General features: G+C 39.2%; 1 protein-coding gene across 1 annotated transcript in view; it reads right to left on the minus strand.

Moving 5' to 3' along the window:
• SPECC1L (sperm antigen with calponin homology and coiled-coil domains 1 like) overlaps positions 1 to 22496 on the minus strand; it is a 140484-nt gene that overhangs the window by 27167 nt on the left and 90821 nt on the right. Inside the window, exons 11-13 of the mRNA XM_047088051.1 lie at positions 15560 to 15643; positions 13127 to 13283; positions 9343 to 9445 (exon numbers count right to left, since the gene is read on the minus strand). Of these exons, the coding sequence (XP_046944007.1) occupies positions 9343 to 9445; positions 13127 to 13283; positions 15560 to 15643 (344 nt within the window). The remainder of the gene's footprint in view (positions 1 to 9342; positions 9446 to 13126; positions 13284 to 15559; positions 15644 to 22496) is intronic.

The following is a 22496-nucleotide window of genomic DNA, read 5'->3' on the forward strand; positions in this document are numbered from 1 at the left end:
CCTGAGATTTAGGACCCTCAAATCTTGACTGTCCTTGTAGCTCAAATTTTAGCATCCCTACTCAGAGACTCTGAAACAAGCTCTGGACTACTGCTTTTTCTGTTTGGTCTCTGTCCCATGCCAAGAGTTGGCAAATAGTCCAAAGATTTAAAAAAGCAGGGGTAAATATGGGGCTTAACTCAATGTGTTTTCTTTCTGCAATTCTGGTTTCTGCCAAATTGGTCTTAGTTGCCTAGGTTAGTCCCCAGTGCCTTCAAACACACACACACACACACACACACACACACACACACACACACGTGCAGACGTGTGTGTGTGTGTGTGTGTGTGTGTGTGTGTTTGTATTTTAAACAACATAGTAATTCTAAGTGGAGTCTGGTCTTACCTAAAAAGAAGTTCTAATTAGTTTTAATTATTGATGGGTATTTTACTGACTAGTCCATAAGCTTCCTGAGAATAGAAATTCTTTTTACTTACTGATTCTGCTTTAACACCCATAACACTATCTGGCACAGACTTTATTTAGTATGTATTTGGTAAGTTAATTTTTATATCAGGAAAAATTGCTAGAATGCAAGTAAAGCACAGCATATAAAAACATCACTTCCAACCATTCAAGTCCATCAATTCTTCTTTTTCCACTAATTTCCACTAAGACATGTATAATCTTTTGTTCTTCAGCCCAAGTATTAATGAGCAAATACCCCAATAATACTTCTTAATGCTTATTTGAGATTACCTCAGGCAATTCTAAAACCTTTTTTTTCATTTATTAAAACTATTCCACCATAACCAGTAAAGAAATTGAATTAGTAATCAAAAATCTCCCAAAAAACAAGAGTCCAGGGCCAGATGACTTTCCAGGGGAATTCTACCAAACATTTAAGGAAGAGTTAACACCTATTCTCTTGAAGCTGTTCCAAAAAATAGAAATGGAAGGAAAACTTCCAAACTCTTTCTATGAAACCAGCATTACCTTGATTCCAAAACCAGAGACCCCACTAAAAAGGAGAACTACAGACCAATTTTCCTGATGAACATGGATGCAAAAATCCTCAACAAGATATTAGCCAGCCGGATCCAACAATACATTAAAAAATTATTCACCACGACCAAGTGGGATTTATACCTGGGATGCAGGGCTGGTTTAATATCCATGAAACAATGTGATTCATCACATCAATAAAAGAAAGGACAAGAACCATATGATCCTCTCAATAGATGCAGAGAAAGCATTTGACAAAATATAGCATCGTTTCTTGATAAAAACCCTCGGGAAAGTAGGGACAGAAGGATCATACCTCAAGATCATAAAAGCCATATACGAAAGACCCAACACTAACATCATCCTCAATGGGGAAAAACTGACAGCTTTCCCTCTAAGATCAGGAACAAGACAGGCATGTCTACTCTCATCACTGTTATTCAACATAGTTGGAAGTCTCAGCCTCTGCAATCAGACAACACAAAGAAATAAAAGGCATCCAAATCAGCCAGGAGGAGGTCAAACTTTTCACTCTTCACAGACGACATGATACTCTATATGGAAAACCCAAAAGATTCCACCAAAAAAACTGCTAGAACTGATTCATGAATTCAGCAAAGTTGCAGGATATAAAATCAATGCACAGAAATCGATTGCATTCCTATACACCAACTATGAAGCAACAGAAAGGGAAATCAAGGAATCAATCCCATTTAGAATTGCACCAAAACCCATAAAATACCTAGGAATAAATCTAACCAAAGAGGTAAAAAAATCCATACACTGAAAACTAGAGAAAGCTTATGAAAGAAATTGAAGAAGACACAAAAAAATGGAAAAAGATTCCATGCTCCTGGATAGGAAGAGCAAATATTGTTAAAATGTCGATACTAGGGGCGCCTGGGTGGCGCAGTCGGTTAAGCGTCCGACTTCAGCCAGGTCATGATCTCGCGGTCCGTGAGTTCGAGCCCCGCGTCGGGCTCTGGGCTGACAGCTCAGAGCCTGGAGTCTGTTTCGGATTCTGTGTCTCCCTCTCTCTGCCCCTCCCCCGTTCATGCTCTGTCTCTCTCTGTCCCAAAAATAAATAAACGTTGAAAAAAAAATTAAAAAAAAAAAAATGTCGATACTACCCAAAGCAATCTACATATTCAATGCAATCCCTATCAAAATAACACCAGCATTCTTCAGAGCTAGAACAAATAATCCTAAAATTTGTATGGAACCAGAAAAGACCCTGAATAGCCAAAGCAATCTTGAAAAAGAAAACCAGGGGAGCCTGGGTGGCTCAGTCAGTTAAGCCTCCGACTTCAGCTCAGGTCATGATCTCATGACCCATGAGTTAGAGCCCCGTGTCAAGCTCTGTGCTGACAACAAAGAGCCTGGAGCCTGCTTCAGATTCTGTGTCTCCCTTTCTCTGCCCCTCCCCCACTTGCACTCTCTGTCTCTCAAAAATAAATAAACATTAAAAAATTTTTTTTAAGAAAAAGGAAAAGAAAACCAAACAAAGCAGGAGGCATCACAATCCTGGACTTCAAGCTGTACTACAAAGCTGTAATCATCAAGACAGTATGATACTGGCACAAAAACAGACACTCAGATCAATGGAACAGAATAGAGAACCCAGAAGTGGACCCACAAACGGATGACCAACTAATATTTGACAAAGCAGGAAAGAATATCCAATGGAATAAAGACAGTCTCTTCAGCAAGTGGTGCTGGGAAAATGGGACAGCAACATGCAGAAGAATGAACCTGGACCACTTCCTTACACCATACACAAAAATAAACTCAAAATGGATGAAAGACCTAAACGTAAGACAGGAAACCATCAAAATCCTCGAGGAGGAAAGCAGGCAAAAACCTCTTTGATCTTCTTACTCAACCTCTGCTTACTCAATATGTCTCCAGAGGCAAGGGAAACAAAAGCAAAAATGAATTATTGGGACCTCATCAAAATAAAAAGCTTCTGCACAGCAAAGGAAACAATCAGCAAAACTAAAAGGCAACTGATGGAATGAGAGAAGATATTTGCAAATGACATATCAGATAAAAGGTTAGTATCCAAAATCTATAAAGGACTTGTCAAATTCAACACCCAAAAAACAAAAAAATCCAGTGAAGAAATGAGCAAAAGACATGAACAGACCCTTCTCCAGGAAAGACATCCAGGTGGCCAACTGACACATGAAAAAATGCTCAACTCACTCATCATCAGGGAAATACAAATCAAAACCACAATGAGATACCACCTTATACCTGTCAGAATGGCTAACATTAACAACTCAGGCAACAACAGATGTTGGTGAAGATGCGGAGAAAGAGGATCCCTTTGGCATTGTTGGTGGGAATGCAAGTTGGTGCAGCCACTCTGGAAAACAGTATGGAGGTTCCTCAAAAAATTAAAAATAGAACTACCCTATGACCCAGCAATTGCACTACTAAGGTATTTATCCAAGGGATACAGGTATGCTGTTTTGAAGGGACACATACACCCCAATGTTTATAGCAGCACTATCAACAACAGCCAAAGTATGGAAAGAGCCCAAATGTCCATCGAGAGATAAATGGATAAAGAAGATGTGGTACATGTATATACAATGGAGTATTACTCGGCAATCAAAAAGAATGAAATCTTGTCATTTGCAACTATGCGGATGGAACTAGAGGGTATTATGCTAAGTGAAATTAGTCAAAGACAAATATCATATGACTTCACTCATATGAAGACTTTAAGACACAGAACAGATGAACCTAAGGGAAGCAAAAATAATAGAAAAACAGGGAGAGGGACAAAACATGAGACTTAAATATGGAGAACAAACAGAGGGATACTGGAGGGACTGTGGGAGGTGGGATGGGCTAAATGGGTAAGGGGCATTAAGGAATATACTCCTGAAATCATTGCTGCACTATATGCTAACTAATTTGGATGTAAATTAAAAAAATTAAATTAAAAAAAAAACTATTCTGTACAAGATTAAGTGATTTCATTATCCTTTGGATTAAATAATCCAATTCTAGGTCTGGCATTTTATCAGAAAACAAAGATTTTTCATCCAAAGTAGGGCTCTCTTAAAGCATAAGAGACTCTTAAAAACTGAAAACAAACTGAGGGTTGATGGGGGGTGGGAGGGAGGGGAGTGTAGGTGATGGGTACTGAAGAGGGCATCTTTTGGGATGAGCACTGGGTGTTGTATGGAAACCAATTTGACAATAAATTTCATATATTAAAAAATAAAAAAAATAAAAAAATTTAAAAAACTGAAAAAAAAAAAAAACAACAACAACCAAAAAACAAAGTAGGGCTCTCTTAAATTAACCTTTAGAGGCTCCTTGATTGTATTCAGTTAGGTTTTTCCAGAACAAGAAAACAATGGTATACCAGCTAAATATAAAGCTGCTAAATATAAAATTTATAATCAAAGAAAATATACTGAAACTATAAATTATTTTCTCAGTTACCTTATCAATCTGATATTGTCAATCCCTAACCAAACATAGCCAGAAGAATTGAAAGTAGTTGCCTCTGGGAAGGAGAAATTATAGAGGTTATGAAATAGGGCAATGTATGAGCACTTTTCCCCATAAGCGCTTAAGAATTATTAATGTTAGGGGTGCCTGGGTGGCCCAGTTGGTTAAGTGTCTGACTTTGGCTCAGGTCATGATCTTGTGGTTTGTGAGTTCAAGCCCTGTGTCAGGCTCCACATTGACGGTATAGAGTCTGCTTGGGATTCTTGCTCTCTGCCCCTCCTGCACACACACACTCTCTCTCTCAAAATAAATAAAGTTAAAAAAAAATAATGTTAACTGCATATTTACATTAAACTGAAAAGCATAACTGTAGAAAAAATAAATAAAAACATAATGTGTAGAAAATGAGGCACTGATTTAAAACACAAGGAAGATTTAATCCTTAAAGCAATAATGCTAAAGGTTGTTAGTATGATGCCGTGGACTCATGATACAGCTTTGAGGCTGTCATTTGTCCTGTGGGGGTTTTCAGTCCCACATTTGTAAACCTGACAGTAAATCAGAATGCCAAGGCCAACAGTAATAATTCTAGTATTCTAAAACTTCAGTGAACAATAAGTGGCAGGACACAATTTAAAAGAGAAAGTGTATTCGTTAGATAAAAGGCAAACTCAGAAGGGCTTGTTTTATAATGGATGGTTAATGAAGTTACAGTGATTAGCACAATTATTTTAGGATGACTCTTAAGAGAGTTAAAGGAAGATGATATGGTATTAGGGAATCTATCTCCGTTGATTAGACAGCTTCTACGACATAAAGCATGCATGGTCCAAGCATTAATGATGCATTTGGGGCCTGAGAGAGCAGTATGTGCTGAGTGTCACGTAACAGGTCCTGCTCTAGTGAGCTAGTCAAGTGTCACAACCTGCCCTTTCCTGTAGACTGTGAGTAGTCAGAGACCAAAAAAAAAGAAAAAAGAAAAAAGAAAAAAAAAACTGGTCCCAAACTGCTGGCTCCTAAGGATGGGTATGGTCATCCATACTTCAAACTAGATAAGGGAAGGGCTCTGGCACTTCTTACACGGCTCTTGACAAATTAAGAGCTTTATCAGATATATCTTTCAGTTTACAAAGGTTTTTCATTTCAAACTGTCCAATTTTAACTCACAGAGTTTGAAATAAAAGAACCAGCATCCTATCCACTTTTAAACTGCAAGAGTAGAGATCTGTGTCACAGGAAAGAAAAAGTAAGACAAACAAAAAAGCCATACGTAGGTTATCATTACAGAAGTGTCCACAGGAGGTAAAGAAAGGGGAAACTGGGTTTGTAGCATAAGACCATCTAGTGTACAGAAAGGTTTTATCTATGTTCATTATTCTGGTATGCATTATATTTCTCCTGTCCTGTAAGTACCCACTCAATGAAAAAAAACTTAAAATTATTAATTGAAGTTTTTAAGTTGATGTGTGTGTGTGTTATAACAGTTGGAGTACTTCTGTAATAAAGATTTCCTTATAAGAGCAGCGATATGGGAGGGTATCTGTGTAATGTCTACTTAACACTACAGAAGGATAAGACAAAATCTTTGGTATGCCCATTTCCAAAAGTCTTAATGGGGGGAACCATCTGGAACCAGCCGCATGACAAATCCCATGTTCACTGAAGCCTCAAATGTTTCCTCGTGGGTACAAGTGTGGGCAGATGCCAACAGGGAGTGACAGTTTCCTACACTACAAACTCCTAAGCAGGGCATCCAACTCACGAAAACTCCACAGGACCTCAGGGCCCCCCTGCAGCTTTCCTCAAAGTACCTTGGGATTAGCCTTGCTCTTCTCCCCTACACTTCTCCCCCTTCACTTCCCTCAGATTTGTGTTTTTTTGTTTTTTCAACCAAAACAATGTACTTTAGGATTATAATCAGAGAATTTAAGTGGAAAGGAACCAAGGGACATTAGTTAAATCATTGATTTAAGGCTTGAATCATCTAAATTTATTTAACTTTTTAAAAGTTTGTCTTATTTATTTATTTATTTATTTATTTATTTATTTATTTATTTGAGAGTGAGAGAGAGGGAGGGAGGGAGGGAGGGAGGGGGAAGGAGAGAAAAGAGAATGCAAGCTGGGGAGGGGCAGAGAAAGAGAAGAGAAAATCCCAGGCAGGCTCCATGCTGCCTGTGCTGGAGTACTTAAGGCTTTTAGGCTGGAGCTTCCTGTCTGGCTTCTTCAAAAAGCATATTTTCTAGGTTCATTCATGTTGTAGCATGTATCAAAACTTCCAATCCATGAACATGGGATGTCTTCCCATTTATTTAGGTTTTCTTTAATTTCTTTCAGCAATGTTTTACAGTTTTAAGTGTAAAAGCCTTGTTCCCTCCCCCACTTCGGTTAAATTTATTTCTAAGTACTTTATTCTTTTTGATGTTATTGCAAATGGGAGTGTTTTAATTTCATTTTCAGAGTTTCCATTACTAGTGTATAGAAATGCAAGTGGTTTTAGTATACTGACCTTGTATCATGCAATTTAGCTGAATGTTTATTAGCTCTAACAGTTTGTATGTTAATTCTTTAAGACTTTCTAGATATAAATCATGTCATCTGCAGAGATGGTTTTACTTCTTCCTCTTCAATAACTTATTTTTTTCTCTTGCCCAACTGCTCTAGCTAGAATTTCCAGGAAAATACTGAATAGAAGTGGTGAGAGTGGACATCCTTTTTTGTTCCTGATATGATAACAGCTTTCAAAGGGAAAGCTTTCAAAGTCTTTCACCATGAGGTATGCTGTGAGCTGTGGGTTTTTCACATATGCTCTTTAACAGACTGAGAAAGCCGCCTTCTATTCCCAATTTGCTATTTTTTATCATAAATAGGTTTTTAATTTTGTCAAGTATTCTTTCTGTGCCTACTGACATGATTATCTTCGTTTTTTCCCCTTTATTATATGTTGATTAATTATCATATGTTGAACCAACCTTGCATTCCAGGGATAAATCCCACTTGGTCATGGTGTAGGATTCTTTTTATTTGTTCCTGGATTGTTTGTCAGTATTCTGTTAAGAATTTTTGCATAAAGAATATTGATCCATAGTTTTCTTTACAACGTTTTTTTCTGGGCTGGTTATCAGGGTAAATTGGCCTCAGGGAGTAAGTCACAAAGTGTTCTCTCTTCTGTTTTTGGAAGAGTTTAAGACTAGTGTTAATTCTTGTAAACATTTGGCAGAATTCACCAATGAAGCTATCTGGCCTTGAGCTTTTCTCTGTTGGAAGTGTTTTGATTAATAATTCAGTCTCTTTCATTGTTATAGGTCTATCCAGATTTTCTTTCTTCTTGGGTCATAATTGATAGTTTGCATATTTAAGAATTTCCCCTTTCATACCTAGGTTACCCAATTTGTCAGCATACAATTGTTCATAGTATTCCCTTTTAAGTATTCCTATTATTATTTACTAAGTAAATAAGTATTCCCTATTTCTGTGAGGTCACTAGTAATGTCCCCTCTTTTATTCCTGATTTTTAATTTTAGTCTGCTCTTTTTTCCTTTGTCCATCTAGCAAAAGGTTTGTTGATCTGTTGATCTTTTCAAAGAACCAACTTTTGGTTTCATTAATCTTCTCTACTGTTTTGTCTGCTGTAATCTTTATTTCTTTCCTTCTGATTGCTTTTGGCTCAGATTGCTCTTCTTTTTCTACTTTCCTAAGGTGAAAGGTTAGGATATTGATTTGAGATTTCTTCTCTTTAAAGGTAGGTGTTTATGGTTATAAATTTCCCTCAGAGAGCTGCTTTCAATGCCTCCCATAAGTTTTGATATGTTGTGTTTTCACTTTCATTCTTATTTTCTAATCTCCCTTGTGATTTATTCTTTGCCCACTGATTATCTAGAAATTGTGTTTAATTTCCACTTAGTTGTGAATTTTCCTTCTGTTACACATTTCTAATTTCATTCCACTATGGTTAGAAAAGATACTCGATATCATCTCAATCTTTGTTCAAATTTATTGAGTCATTTTATGACCCAACATATACCCTAACTTGTGATGTTCTATGTGCACCTGAGAAGAATGTGTATTCTTCTGTTGTTGGATGCCATGAGTCTCCAAGCCTATACAGAATATAACTCATTTATCCATATATATCTGTACAGATATGCAGATACACTATCTATATTTAGTATCTAGATATATAGTATCTAGTATATACTTCAAGTCATGTACATCCTTGCTGATTTTCTATTTACTTATATCCCATTCATTTACTTTTATTTTTTTGCTAAGTAATTTTTTATTGTAGTAAAATATAACAAAATTTATAATTTTAATCATTGATGAAAATATTAATTTAAAGTAAAATAAATATATTTTCACTCTTAGATCAGATGGGACCTCAGTGAAGGCAGTTAACAGGAATTAGTTAAGAAAGTGTTATATTGGGGCACCTGGGTGGCTCAGTCAGTTAAGCATCCGACTTCGGCTCAGGTCATGATCTCGCAGTTTGTGGGTTCAAGCCCCGCATCGGGCTCTGTGATAACATCTCAGAGCCTGGAGCCTGCTTTGGATTCTGTGTCTCCTCCTCTCTCTGCCCCTCCCATGCTCATGCTCTGTCTCTCTCTGTCTCTCAATAATAAATAAATGTTAAAAAAAAAAAAGAAAAAAAAAAGAAAGTGTTATAATAGCTGAATAAAAGTACTGGAAAGATTAGCTAGTCTGGTAAGGTAAAAAATTTATGCCATCCAAGTAACACTCAGCCAAGTTTGGGATAGACTTTGTGTTGAATGTGATCCTGAAATTCAGCACAGGATTCCCCATTTTAATGTGAGATGTGTAGCAAGCTCTGACACTCCAGCACCTGGTTTGGCCCTTGCTCATGTGGGAGAAAGGAACCATATGATTACCTGATAGCCTTCTGTTTTCTTCTGACACCACTTCAGCAAAGCATTCCTCTTTGATCCTCCATATTCTCTCGCCAATGCGGACAGAGGGTCTTTCCTTTCTTCCCTAAGTGAAAATAAGGAATCCAAAGTTAAAATATTTTTTATTTGAGCACATTATAAACCAGAAATCCCACAAAGAAGAAAGAGAACAGTGTCAGTTTGCATTCCTGGATGGGATAATTGCATATACTAAGGCATCTAATAGCAAGATGTAGGCTTTCATTCAATTGATTTTACTTCTCAATTTTTACAGGATCCTCACAGACCCAGTTTCTGCTATCTGAAGGGATGGATTCTGTTCATTATCCACATGGAAACTGGCAAAGATTTAGTATGGTGTGCACTCACAATTAATGGAATGCTTTCCAGAATGCTCAGGAGGAAAACCAACCTGACAGTGGCTGCATATGAAAGCTGCTATGGCCGACTTTTATTCAGTATCTTGCCCTTCCATAATCTTTATGCTTTAGTTTTATTAGTTTTTGTTTTCAACCTTTTATGTCCTCAATCATTTCATCTTTTTTTAAAAAATAAATCACTTGGTGGGGGGGGGGGGTCGCCTGGATGGCTCAGTCGGTTGAGCGTCTGTCGCACTTCAGCTCAGGTCATGATCTCATGGTCTGCGAGCTCGAGCGCCGCATCGGTCTCTGTGCTGCTGACAGCTCAGGGCCTGCAGCCTGCTTCGGATTCTGTGTCTCCCTCTCTCTCTGCCCCTCCCCTGCTCATGCTCTGTCTCTCTCTGTCAAAAATAAATAAACATTAAAAAAATTTTTTTAACTATTAAAAAAAATAAATAAATAAATCACTTGGGGCCCCTGGGTGGCTCATTTGGTTAAGTGTCCAACTTGGCTCAGGTCATATCTCACGGTTTATGAGTTCAAGCCCCGTGTCGGGTTCTGTTGCTGACAGCTCAGAGCCTGGGCCTGCTTTGGATTCTGTGTCTCCCTCTCTCTCTGCCCCTCCCCCACTTGTGCTCTGTCTCTCTCTCTCTCAAAAATAAATGTAAAAAAAATTTTTTTAAATATAAATAAAAATAAATCACTTATTGTAGATACAAAGGGCAAGATTATGCAAAGTGAAGGATTAAAAGGCATAGTTCCTACCTTCAAGGTGCTTACATTTAGGGGAAGCAGATAAGACAACAGATGGCAACACACATTAAAACATTCATAAAATGTTTCAAATGTGTTTATTGTGAAGATATACACTCTTTATTGACTACAGGTAACTAGAGTTTTATCTTGCATAGAAAATGGGATTTTTCTGTAAACTCACTCACTTGTTCAATACCTCCTTATGGAACACCACTCTGCCAGGCAATGGATAGTGAACAACACAGGGTTCCTGCCCCCTCAAGGAACTTCAAAGTTTACTATAAAGTAGACACACCACAGGAGTACAAAAAAAAAAAAAAAAAAAAAAAACAACAACAACAACAACGGCTACTTACAATTCATGTCTTAAAATTATATGTAGGGTACCTTTTAGGCACTGTCAATTTCCTTGAAGACAGAATAAATATCCTGCTCTAAATAAGACAATGAATCAAAAAAGATTTTGTGATCACTCTGCTGATGAAACAAGTAAGGCATACAATCTGACATATCCTGGACCAAATCCTGCCTTTTAGTAACTACTTGACGAATACCTGGAGAGAGAGCGCTTCTAAAATGACCTGCTCTTTGGTAAGTGGCATACCCTTAAAAGTTTGTTCTATTTTTTAGTGATTACTTTAGGAATAAAGCAGAGATTCTATCCCACACCTCATAAGTATACTTATGCCCAATAAGTATCCTAAAGGCTACTATATTACAAGTGGCTTAATATTCTTCAGTGCATTGATTCTGTTTTCACCCTTCAAGCTATGCTAGAAAATCAAAGAGTACATATTTATAACTGAAGCTTTTCCAATTCAGAGGTGTGCTGAAGCAGCACCAGTTTGATTTATCTTAGAACCAAAAGTAGAATACAAAAATTTCCAGCAAGGAGTTAAGACTGCTGTCTTGAAGAAATATACTTTTATGTTTGCATGCCAGCCCACCAGACTCCTGCTTTGGTTTAAAAAGCCCAAAGAAGTGTGTTATAATACCACTGAACATAGGAAAAGAGAATGAGAATAAAGTTAATGAAATACGAACACAAAAAAACAAGCCAAATGAATGAATGAATGAATGCATGAATGAATAAATCTCCAACATGCTTAAAATAATACTATAATCAATGTGAAAGGTTTACTCTGGCTCACACCAGGTCTGTTTGTTTATAGGAACAGCTTAAAATTAAAGCATCAAAGAAGAGTTAACTTTATGGACTACAATGGCAAGCTTCAGAAAAGAGCCTCCCAGAGCTGGAGGGTCATCTCTCATAACCTCTTCATTATAAGATGAAGACACCTTCCAGTTGAAGATCACAGCTTCTGAGTAGGGGAGCCAGAAGAGTGGGTGCACTTCCCACAGGCATACTACAGGTATGGCCTACCACCCAGGACAGAGACAGGTGTGAACAGTGCTCTCCCTGCATGAGCCTAGGCAGAGCATGAGCTACCCTCATCATCACTCCACCCCTACTTGCTCTGATGGCGCAGAGCTTATAGGACCACTATTCTTAGAGGTTGAGCCCCTAGAGTCAGAGCTTTAAACTAAAGTATATAACTTGAGTTTGAGAGGCCAAACATTCCATTTTATTCTCATACATATAAGGCTAAAGTTCTGAAATCCACTCGTATCCCTCCTTCAATTCTTCCCAATACACCTCGACAGTTTTCCTCACCCCTATATACGATGTATGCTATCTTTTTGAAATGTTTTTTTTCCTCTAAATTATAACTACTTCTTAGTCCCAAATGGATTCTGACATAAGAGAAGTATGAATAAAATATACTACTACATTTTCAGGTACTGTTTACCAAAGATCAGTGTGGCACCATGTTCCCACCTTCTGGTCTAGAACAATTAGAACCGTCTCTGGTGGCTCTCATTCTTCCATTCCTTTTCTAGAAACCTGCTGCCAAAACCAATCATCTTTCCCTGTGAAAAGCCTCCTGAGTCCCACCTTCCCTTCACCATTTCCACTGCTGTCATACTGATTCGGACTCAGCATCTTTGTCCCCAAAATATTATAATGTCATTTCAGTTGTGTTCCCTGATTTTTGTCCACAATGGAAGAATCCTTGAATCATCTCCTCACTCTGATTTATTTACCCCACTTTATATCTCCTACTATATCAAAGTGATTCAATTTGACTGTAAGGAGGTTCCATGCCTAGCCACATCCTACTCTATCAATCTTTTCTTCCACTGCCCCCAGATATGGTGGGTCCACACCTTCCTCTGGTCTTCTGTGCCCATCCTCTCTGCACATGCTGTACCACCTATCCATAGCTCCCCCAAACCTTGGTTACTCACCCTTCTGTACATTCACTCATGTCTCTGACCTTGCTGACCTTGCCAGCCCACCCTCCACACCCAGGCACCACTCCCCTAGGAAGCTTCCCCCTAACCCTCCACCCACACCCCATATTGTAATTTCACAATGCTTAGGAGGAAATGAACCACCTCTTTCACTTTGCCTTGCTTTTTACTTCTATACCATCTTACCCAATTCTGGGCATAGAAGAGATGAGAAAACAATAACCCACAAAGAAAAAAAATCAGTGCTCGACTGCCATTATTTTATAATCTGATTATTGATCTCCGAAGGCTAGGAGAGGTATACATGAAATCCATCAGTATTAACTGTTCTCTACCTTATCCGACTTCGGGTGGTGGGGGTGACGGACGCCGTGGGAGAGGAAGACAGGGAAAGCTGTGGAGACGTGGTTCCCATAGCCATAAGAGAGGCCGGCGATGCTCCCTCGGGTGCACTGATGTCTCGTTTCATCTCTTCACTACTTCGTCGAGATACTGATTGTGAAAAATAGTCATTATGCATTTCATAATGGAGAAAGATGGTTACTTTTATAAAATACTTTTAAATTAGGTTTTTGAGACCTTTTCTTCAGCAGGTTCCAAAAAAAAGTAGAAATTACCATATATGAAAAAAACTAACATTTCTTTTATCATACTGGTAACTTGGAAGGATTTATTTCTTTCATTAAAAAACCTGTAAAAAAGATGCAGTAGTTGAGATATGCATTGAACCCCACATTTCCTGAAGGTATGGAATACATCTTATCCATCACCATAACAATCACAGAACATACTATCCACTCTCAACTAAAGGAAACATAACCCTTCTGAACATAGCCAAAATACCACTTAAGGGGAAAAAAAGGAAAAATACATCATCATTTAATTCTGGGTCAGGCCATGTTTTAAAAAACATAAACCAATGAGACAAACAGAAAACCAAAAGGTGTCAATTCAACTACTGAGAAACAAGATCAGTCAGAAAAGCTCTATTTTGAAAGGCTACCACAGTAAGCCATCACACCTTGTTAGAATTACAGAAAGTTCTAAAAACTGCTAAGTGGAAGTAGCTCCTGCTTTAGCCGTTGGTAACAGAGCCACAACAAAAGCAGCTTTCTAGCAAGGAGGCACTGAGTTGGCACAGGTGCTCAAGGCTCTGGGCTGAATGCGGGAAGAAGTGAAATATGAGACAAAGTTCCTGACCTCAGACATATACTCTCTCACATCAGAAGATGCTGGATATACAGGTGCCCTGAGCTGGCTGTAATCAATGTTATACATCAGTAATTCTTCCCAGATTACTGAAACTGCCCCTGCTTTTATGGACTAAAATTTTCTTGGTGATTGTAGGATGGTCACAAGCAGAATATAACTCTGCATTAGTGAAGTGATGTCTGTAAAGATCCAGAGGAGAGAGACGCTTTGTCCTATTACATGATCTTATTAGAATGATATATTTATAAATATTTCTGACATAATTTTGTGATTATTCTTGTTTTTCTTTCAATATCAGATCTTCATAAGCCTTAAATCAGCAGTTTCTTTTAAGTGGTGTGCTAGGAAACTGGATGAGAACCCCTTTCATAATTTTATATAAAATAGAGGAAACTGAGGGCACACCTGAGTGGCTCAATTGGTTAAGTGTCCGACTTCGGCTCAGGTCATGATCTCGCAGTTCGTGGGTTCAAGTCCCGTGTCAGCCTCTGTGCTGACAGCTTGGAGCCTGGAGCCTGCTTCTGATTCTGTGTCTCCCTCTCTCTCTGCCCCTCCCCCACTCATGGTCTGTCTTTCAAAAATAAACATCAAAAATTTTTTAAAAATATAGGGGAAACTGAAAAAGAATCAGAAGAACTCTATGATAAGAAAAGGCTTTGGAGGCACCTGGGTGGCTCAGTCAGTTAAACATCCAACTTCGGCTCAGGTCATAATATTATGGTTCATGAGTTTGAGCCCCGCATTGGGCTCTGCGCTGACAGTGTGGAGTCTGCTTGGGATTTTCTCTCTCCCTCTCTCTCTACCCCTCCCCCCCCAAATAAATAAATAAACTTTAAAAATAATTCAAAAAAGCAACAAAAGGCTTTGGAATCTGAGCTTTGGGATGGTAATTTTGGCTGGACTTCCCACTAATACAAAGATCTGGCTATAATGCATAAAAACTGTACTAGCTTAAATCCCCATGCAAGTGGAAGGTTAACTGTATGAGGTAAAGTTACAGGAATTTCTCCTTTTCTGGTCCAATTTCTAGCTGAGTTATTAAGGGCAAATAAGGGCCACAAAGGGAAAATAATGCGAGCAACTGATAAACTGGGGTTAGCTCTATGAGACAAAGTAAGCTTGTTACATTCATCATTATAGGATGGCTTTTTTATACTGGAAAAATCTGGTTTCCAGAGAATTTTTGGTGTGCTCTGAAATAACAGTCATGACACACCTTGGGATTAATACTAGAATCTTTCACAAGTATACCAACTTTGTATCAAGCTATATTTTCAGCACGACATCTAGCCCATTCTAGGCACTTCACAAATCTTGTTAAATAAATGGAACAATCTAGTTTTGGGCCATGAAATTGATTATTTTGAAATCAGGGCCATGAAATGTGATTTCTATAGAATCTGAAAAATACAACAGGGGAAATTCAGAGTGAAAATAATCAACTCAAGAGCTAAAGAGGCAAGAAAAGCTAGGTAAGTCTAAAGAGAAAGTATTTAGTACCACCACTAAGACCTCTGGAAGTCTTTCTAAGGGAAATTCCAGATAAAAGTCATCACCTGAGATGGTCTTGGCATTTTCCATGGCAGGTACTCTTGGCAGAGAAGCAGGTCGGCTGGTTGAAGATGTTCTTAATAGATGCTCTGCACAAAATGGGAAGGGTCAAAATAAAGACATCAGACACTGAACTCTGAAGTAACAAAGGCAGCAGGAAGGTGAGCTCTCCTCCTGTCCCCCTGGAAGCTAACCCTTCTTTCTCAATCCAGGGCACTCTAACAATTCCCTATGGAGTCCATGTCTACTAAAGAGTTTCCTCAGACAAGGACTGTGGGAAAACATTTCATTCAATGTTTGATTTCTAGAGATAAGATTTGATACAGATGAATGCTTCTAAATCACTGACTGCTACTTACCACTTTGACGCAACTCAACCAAAATTCAAAGATCCCCTACTGTATGTAGGTCTAAAAGTACAAGCTAAATCAAAGCCTTGCCCTTCTGTGCCTAACAGTAGTGGGGAATCCATACATATACACAACCAGAGACAAGTCAGGACAGGACGATTAGAATAACAGAATGACAAAGTATTATCAAACCACAGAGTGAGAATCCATTCACTTTGATTTCAGGCAGCAGGGAGGTCTTCAACAACATAATGATATTAAGCTGAGCTTTACTAGTAGAGAAGAAGGGTGGGAACAGTATTTCAGGCAGACAACAAGCAGAACAAAGGTATAAGAGCATTCAAGTTACAGAACGATAAAATCCCAGTGGCCTCAACATGGGGCATATGGAAATCAGAGAGGGTGACAGAGAAAGGGGCTTTAAAGGGAAAATGAGGCTAATTAACAAGAGCCTTCATTACCTAGTATGTGGACTTTAGTCTGAGGGCAACAAGGAAGCAACAGACATTTCTGAAATTCAAGGAAGGACGCAGAGAAAGAGTGCCTCCACTGTCCAGTTTGCAGCCGCACCCTGTTCCACTCCTCCCTTGCTCTCTAAACACAAGTCATCTTGGGAGTTTCTGGAGTTCCTCAAACACTGGCACTGTTCTCCTCCCTCCTATTCTCCTCCTCCATTTCCTCCATAGCCTGACTACTTTCATCACCCTTCTGGTCTAGCTTCAACATCACTTCCTCAGGACCTGCTACCCCAGAGTGGGAGCCCCCAAACACAGACCAGCACACTTCTTACCTAGGGCTATAAGCCTAACAAGGCTGTAGTCAGGCCAGGACGACAAGCACAAGGACGGACGGACTAGATGTTCTGCCTGGCTGCCATGTCCTAAGGACATGTGATTAGCATGAGGGAAAACACCACCCCTTACATTTAATGAAGACTTAGCCTCACTGTCCAAGAATGGCCCTATAGCAAACATATTTTAACAAGGGAAAAGACAAGATTTACTGTACATTAGTCAAACAGGTCATTCACCACTTCTTTTTAAGAACCAACAATTAAAAAAAAAAATAGTTCCTCTCAGAATGTCATGATGTCAAAAGTAATGGCATATGGCACCTTTCAAGGATAGCACCTCTGTTATTCCAAAATTTATTTTCTAAGTGTATAAAGAACATTTGGTTCTAATTACACACAACTTTGAGAAGGACGAACTTCCTTTCTTAAGGAAGACAGGACTTACACAGCCTACAGTCATTACATCTTCCCAATCCTGAACAAATATCACCTTTGTACGAAGAGCCTGCAAGCAAGCATCAATCAGAATTCTGAACCCTGTCAGCAGTTGGCACTCATCCTCACAGGAAAAGCATATTATGCACAACGTCTGACAGACAAAACAAAGTTAGTAGAACACGGAAATAGTAGGAAACAGAAATCAACATTTTTAATTTAATCAAAATTTCCATTTTACGATTCTGCAACTAGTCATTTCCCTAAATTCTTAATCTCCCAAAACACAGCAAATGAAGCAAGTGAAAACAAAGGTTGTACAGACAAATGAATCCAAACACGTAGCATGCTGGCCAAGGCCAGAAGCCCTTGCCATTCTCTCCAGGGAAAGTGTTTCTAAATTACCTGACTTCTTTCTCTTTAACACTGCACACCACAGGCACACAACTGAAACAAAGTTCACGATTCCTTTGCTCAACGCTGGCTAAGTCTTTTCTTGCTGCATGTCTAAGGATCCAAATGTGTCTCAAGTCAGCAGGTGGTGCCCTACCACATACCAACACCTACTTTTTGAAAATGTACAAAATTGTACTGAAGCCCCAGTTCGGTTATTCTTTTCAAAATTATTTGTGGTAAACTCAACAGGCACAACACAGCCTGCAGCCATTCCATGAAGTATTTTCACCGTGAGACTCACACTCGCTCAGAGGCACTTGCCCCAGTGGGAGCACATGTCCAAAGACTCCTGCTGTAAGCAGCTGGGTTCCACCTTCATGTCATACTGTCAGTTTATCTCTTTTCAGGAAGTAAGATTAGTGTATTACAGTCAAGTATGGCAAGCAGGAGAGATTATATTTTACAGTAATAGAGTCTATTCTATTGTCATATGGAGCTTTTCTTGTCTCTAATCCATTCATTAAACAAAAATCCCTTGGATGTCCACTACTCACTAGGCACTGGGCTTGGTACAAAGGTCAGAGAAAGGAAGAGAAGAGGCAAGAAATGGGACTCAGAATCTAGAGCAGAAGCCAGGCTTCTTTAAAAAGTTTTTATAAGTGAGGGATGCTAGGAAAGAACAAGTACTCGGGACTCTGGAAACACAAAAGGGGACGTGACCTGCTCTTGAGGGGAGGTCCGGAAAAGCCTCCCCAGGAAATAACATCTCAGTTCAGACAAGAAGGGTAATTAATAGCTTTTATACAGGCAAAGGAGAGGTTGGAGGACAGAGAGTGTTCCCAGCTGAGTGCTCAGCACATACCAAAACAACCCCAGGGTGGCTATGTTCAGAGGATGGGGTGGAGGAAAGGAGCAGATGAGGTGGCAAAGGCAAGCTGGAAGGGCCAGAGCAGGCAAGGGCAAGCATGCAGGTGATGCAGGCCAAATTAAGGAGTGTGGACTTTATCCTGCTGGCAGTGAGGAGCCAATGAAAGTTTTATTAGGAAAGCATCTTTGTGGATGAAGCGGAGTGAAGGGCAACAGTGCACGCAGGATGAGGAGTTAGACTGTACAGGGGAGGGATGAGAACGACTTGGACTTGGGTCGTGCCGGGGGGATGGAGAGAAGTAAACAGCTTCAAGAGCTGTTCAATGAGGCAGAATCAACAGACTTGCTGACCCAATGGATATGGAGGTGACAACGGATAAGGTTCCACATACACAGACAAGAAAAGGGAAAAGTACTGTGGGAGGAAGATAGATGAGAACATGCTGAATTTGAGAACCCTATGAGAGATGCAGGGGAAGATGCAGAGCAAACAGCGGAGGTTCAGGAGAAAAGTCAGAGGGGATACATCACTTTGGAAATTATCAGCACAGAGCTAATGAGAATGAACTTGGTGACCTGGGGGCCCTGGTAACCTCGGTCAGAGCAATCTCATACACTGGTGGGGACAAAAGTAAGGCAAGAATGTGCTGAGGAGTGATTGGGGAGAGAGGAAGAGGAAAAGCCGTGTAAGGGGAAGAGAGAAAGTATGGTAGCTGCAGGAGGTGGGGAAGGGGAGAGAATTCTTTCTCTTAACCTCGGTGAGATGTGAGCATTTTTAAATGACAGTGGAAGGGAGCCAGTAGAGAGGGTAAAGTTGAAGATATAGGAGAAGGGGGTAATAGTCCAAGGCTAACAGCATCTGTGAAACCTAAGGGGATGAGATCCAGGGCTCAGAGGAAGCGATAACCTACATAGAAGTGTTCTGTTTACCTCCAACAGACAGGCAGTGATAACGTGAGCATGCTAGGTCTGCTCCTTAATTCTCTTATTTTAGAAATCACAGAAATAAACAGGTACAGGCAGTTGTCCCTATATTGTCTCCCCAAACAAATTTAGAGGCAAAATAGTGGGTTTAGAAATAGGAGCCTAAATAGCCAATTTCTGTTCAGAGAGTAGTTCCAAATAGACCGATGCTCCTGCCAAAAACAAGTACAAAATCTGAAGAAAAAAAAAGAAAAGAAAAGAAAAGAAAATCAACCACTTAAAGACACTAAAGAGAATCCAAAAGCAGGCAGAAGAGGAAAGAGCAGGGGGCAAATTTCCCAGTTTATGGCTACAGGCATGAGTGTAGACCCCAGCTAAGGCCACACAGGGCAAATGGTAGAAAACCTGCAGCTTTACTGCCTTGAAGAAGCAGAAGATATATTTCAGGACAACCAAAGATGCTGGAAGAGGAGGGGGTAGAGGAAATACCAGAAAGAATCACAAATTCTGTATATAAACTCTGCCCAAATCTCTCACTGACCTCCGAAAACCACAAGCACAGATTCTAAGGAGTTGAATTAAGGACAAAATAACTGAACAGGTATTTCAAGTGAAGGGAAATTGAGGTTGGATGGAGTTCGAGGTGAGCCAAGTTAATTCCTTGCTATCAAACCCCAATTTTCTGCACAGGAACAAAATAGAAAACAATCTCTACAATGTGTGATTCACACCACCCAGGATACAATCCAAAATTACTAGACATACACAGAAAGAGAAAAAACTGACCCACACTCCAAAGAAATGGAAACCACCCAAGGATGACCCATGTGTTGAATTAGCAGAAAAGAATTTTAAAGCAGCTATTATTACAAACATGTTGAACATTATAAAAGAAAATATGTTCTCAACAAATGAATAAATAAGACATTTCAGCTGAAAGAGCTGCAAGAGTATGAGACCAGCCCTAGCTGAGATGCAATGCAAAGGCAGCCTAAAGCTGAATTTGGAGCAGACATTGAGAAAACTCCCAAACACCAGCCCCTCTCTAAACACTAGGATTACTGGAGTAACTGGAAGGCTGCTATGCACTGAGGACATCACAGCAACTTAACAAAACTCAAACCCAACCCAGCTCCTGCACAGATTAACTCAAACTCCCACACTAAACAACTAATGGAGACAGGTGCCCGTGTCAAGGCAAAAAAAAAAAAAAAAAAAAATCTACTGCCCTATACAAGATGTCCAGCTTTCAATAAAGAATTCATACACAGAAAGCAAGAAGAAGAAAAAAAAAAACCCAGTAAATCCAGTTCACTATGTCAAGGCACAAAGTAATCAGTAAAACCAGACTCAGATATGGCAGAATGTTGGAACTATTGGACAGGGCATTTGAAGTACTATGATGAATATGTTAAAGTCTCTGATGGAAATAGTAAACAAACATACAAGACCAACTAGGCTTTCCTATTTGTTTTTAGCTTATGGTTTCGATCTCTCTGCTGAAATTAGACAAACAGAACTGTGAGAACCATGTCTCCGGTTACTGCTAAACATCCTACAATGCACAGAAGAGAATGAATTTTACTGGATACAATTTTTTTTTTTTTAATCAACCAGAACTGGGGGGGGGGGGGAGGGGATGAAATGCAGACTGTGACAAAATTAACCTAACTGTATTACAGAAGCATGATATAACCACACTGAGAGTGATGAAAAAAGGGGCTGATCTACGTATCTTTAAGAAAACAGGGGGTTTGACTGGATACTTTAAGGTTAAACACAAAATGAACTGTGTGCACTGTACTTTGGTAGATTTGTTTCTCACGGGGGTATGGTGTAGCAACTTTGAAACTACTGCATACAAACAGGAGGGTTCAACAAGTAAGTCAATATATTGTAGATAATGAGAGCCAGGTTTCTCATTGTCGGGAGAAAGAAGGTATAAATAAGGAATAGGAAAAAGCTTAGAATGCACCCTTTGGTGCTGGCTTGGAGTCAGAGACATCAGCACAAACTCATGGTTTTTGATATAGAAATAATACATATGTGTATGTACACATGGGTTGGTATACATGCAAAGTTTTCCTAGCTCCATCCAGAGAGGGACAGGAGGCATTGAAACCTCAATGAGCAAAAAGCCAGCACCCAGATCTTGTTTTCAAATACTATTCTCTAATAAAAGTAAGCAGGGATCCTTGGAGAAGTGGTTAATTCCAGAGCTAGTAGAGGAAAAAGAACAAGTCTGGATCACTTGGTGCCCAAAAGTAAGAAAGTGCTTTTGAGGGGAGGGGGGCTGTGTCAAAAGAGCAAGGAATCAATGTGAAAGAGTTCCCAGTGGCTCCCAAGTTGAAATAATTTAACAAAAGAAATAACAGTAAGAGATTACAACCCAAAGAATAAAATAAATGCCCATGAGTCTATACTAATACAAATAAATGTTATAAATAGAACAATAGATATAATAATATAAATAATTCCTTACAGAAAGAAAGAAAACAAAATCATGGTATAGAACACCACAGTAATAATTACTGCAGGCAAAATACACAAACAGATGCTAAAAGCAGTGAAAGAAAGTTTAAACAGGAACAGGATATTTATTAATTACCAGCAGCCAACCATCTTAACCAAGTGATCATGGCCAACATCGCCAGTAGTAAGATGTACTGACCTTACGTGCCCCTGATATGATGATACCCTGAGAAGGGCACCTCACCTCTGTCGGGGTGCTTTCCCGACAGTACACAACCTCAACCCCATCAGAAGGAAATACCACACAAACCCATACTGAGAGATATTCTAAAAAGTTCACTGGTTAGTATTCTTCAAAGTCATGAAAGAGAAAGACTGATAAACTGGTGGAGACTTTAGGAGGTAAGACAACTAAGTCTTAAAGTGGGGCCCGGGATTTGACCCTGGAATAAAAAATGGGCAGCAGTGGAAAAACTGGTGAAATCCAAAGTCTGTAGTTTAGTTCATAATATTTTAATGATACGGATTTCTTATTTTTGATAACTGCCCTATGGTTGTATAGGATGCTCACATAAGGGAAGCTGGGGAAAGAGTGTAAGAGAGTTCTGTAATATTTTTCCAACCCTTCTGTAAGGCTAAACTTATCTCAAGAGTTTAAAGGCTGAGAGAACACCATAAATAAATATTGTAATGCATGCTCAAGTG

This window comes from Lynx rufus, unplaced genomic scaffold (assembly GCF_022079265.1).
Source record: "Lynx rufus isolate CCGP_SWC_20201006 ecotype Redwood Valley unplaced genomic scaffold, mLynRuf1.p SCAF_24, whole genome shotgun sequence".
Classification (NCBI taxonomy): Eukaryota; Metazoa; Chordata; class Mammalia; order Carnivora; family Felidae; genus Lynx; species Lynx rufus.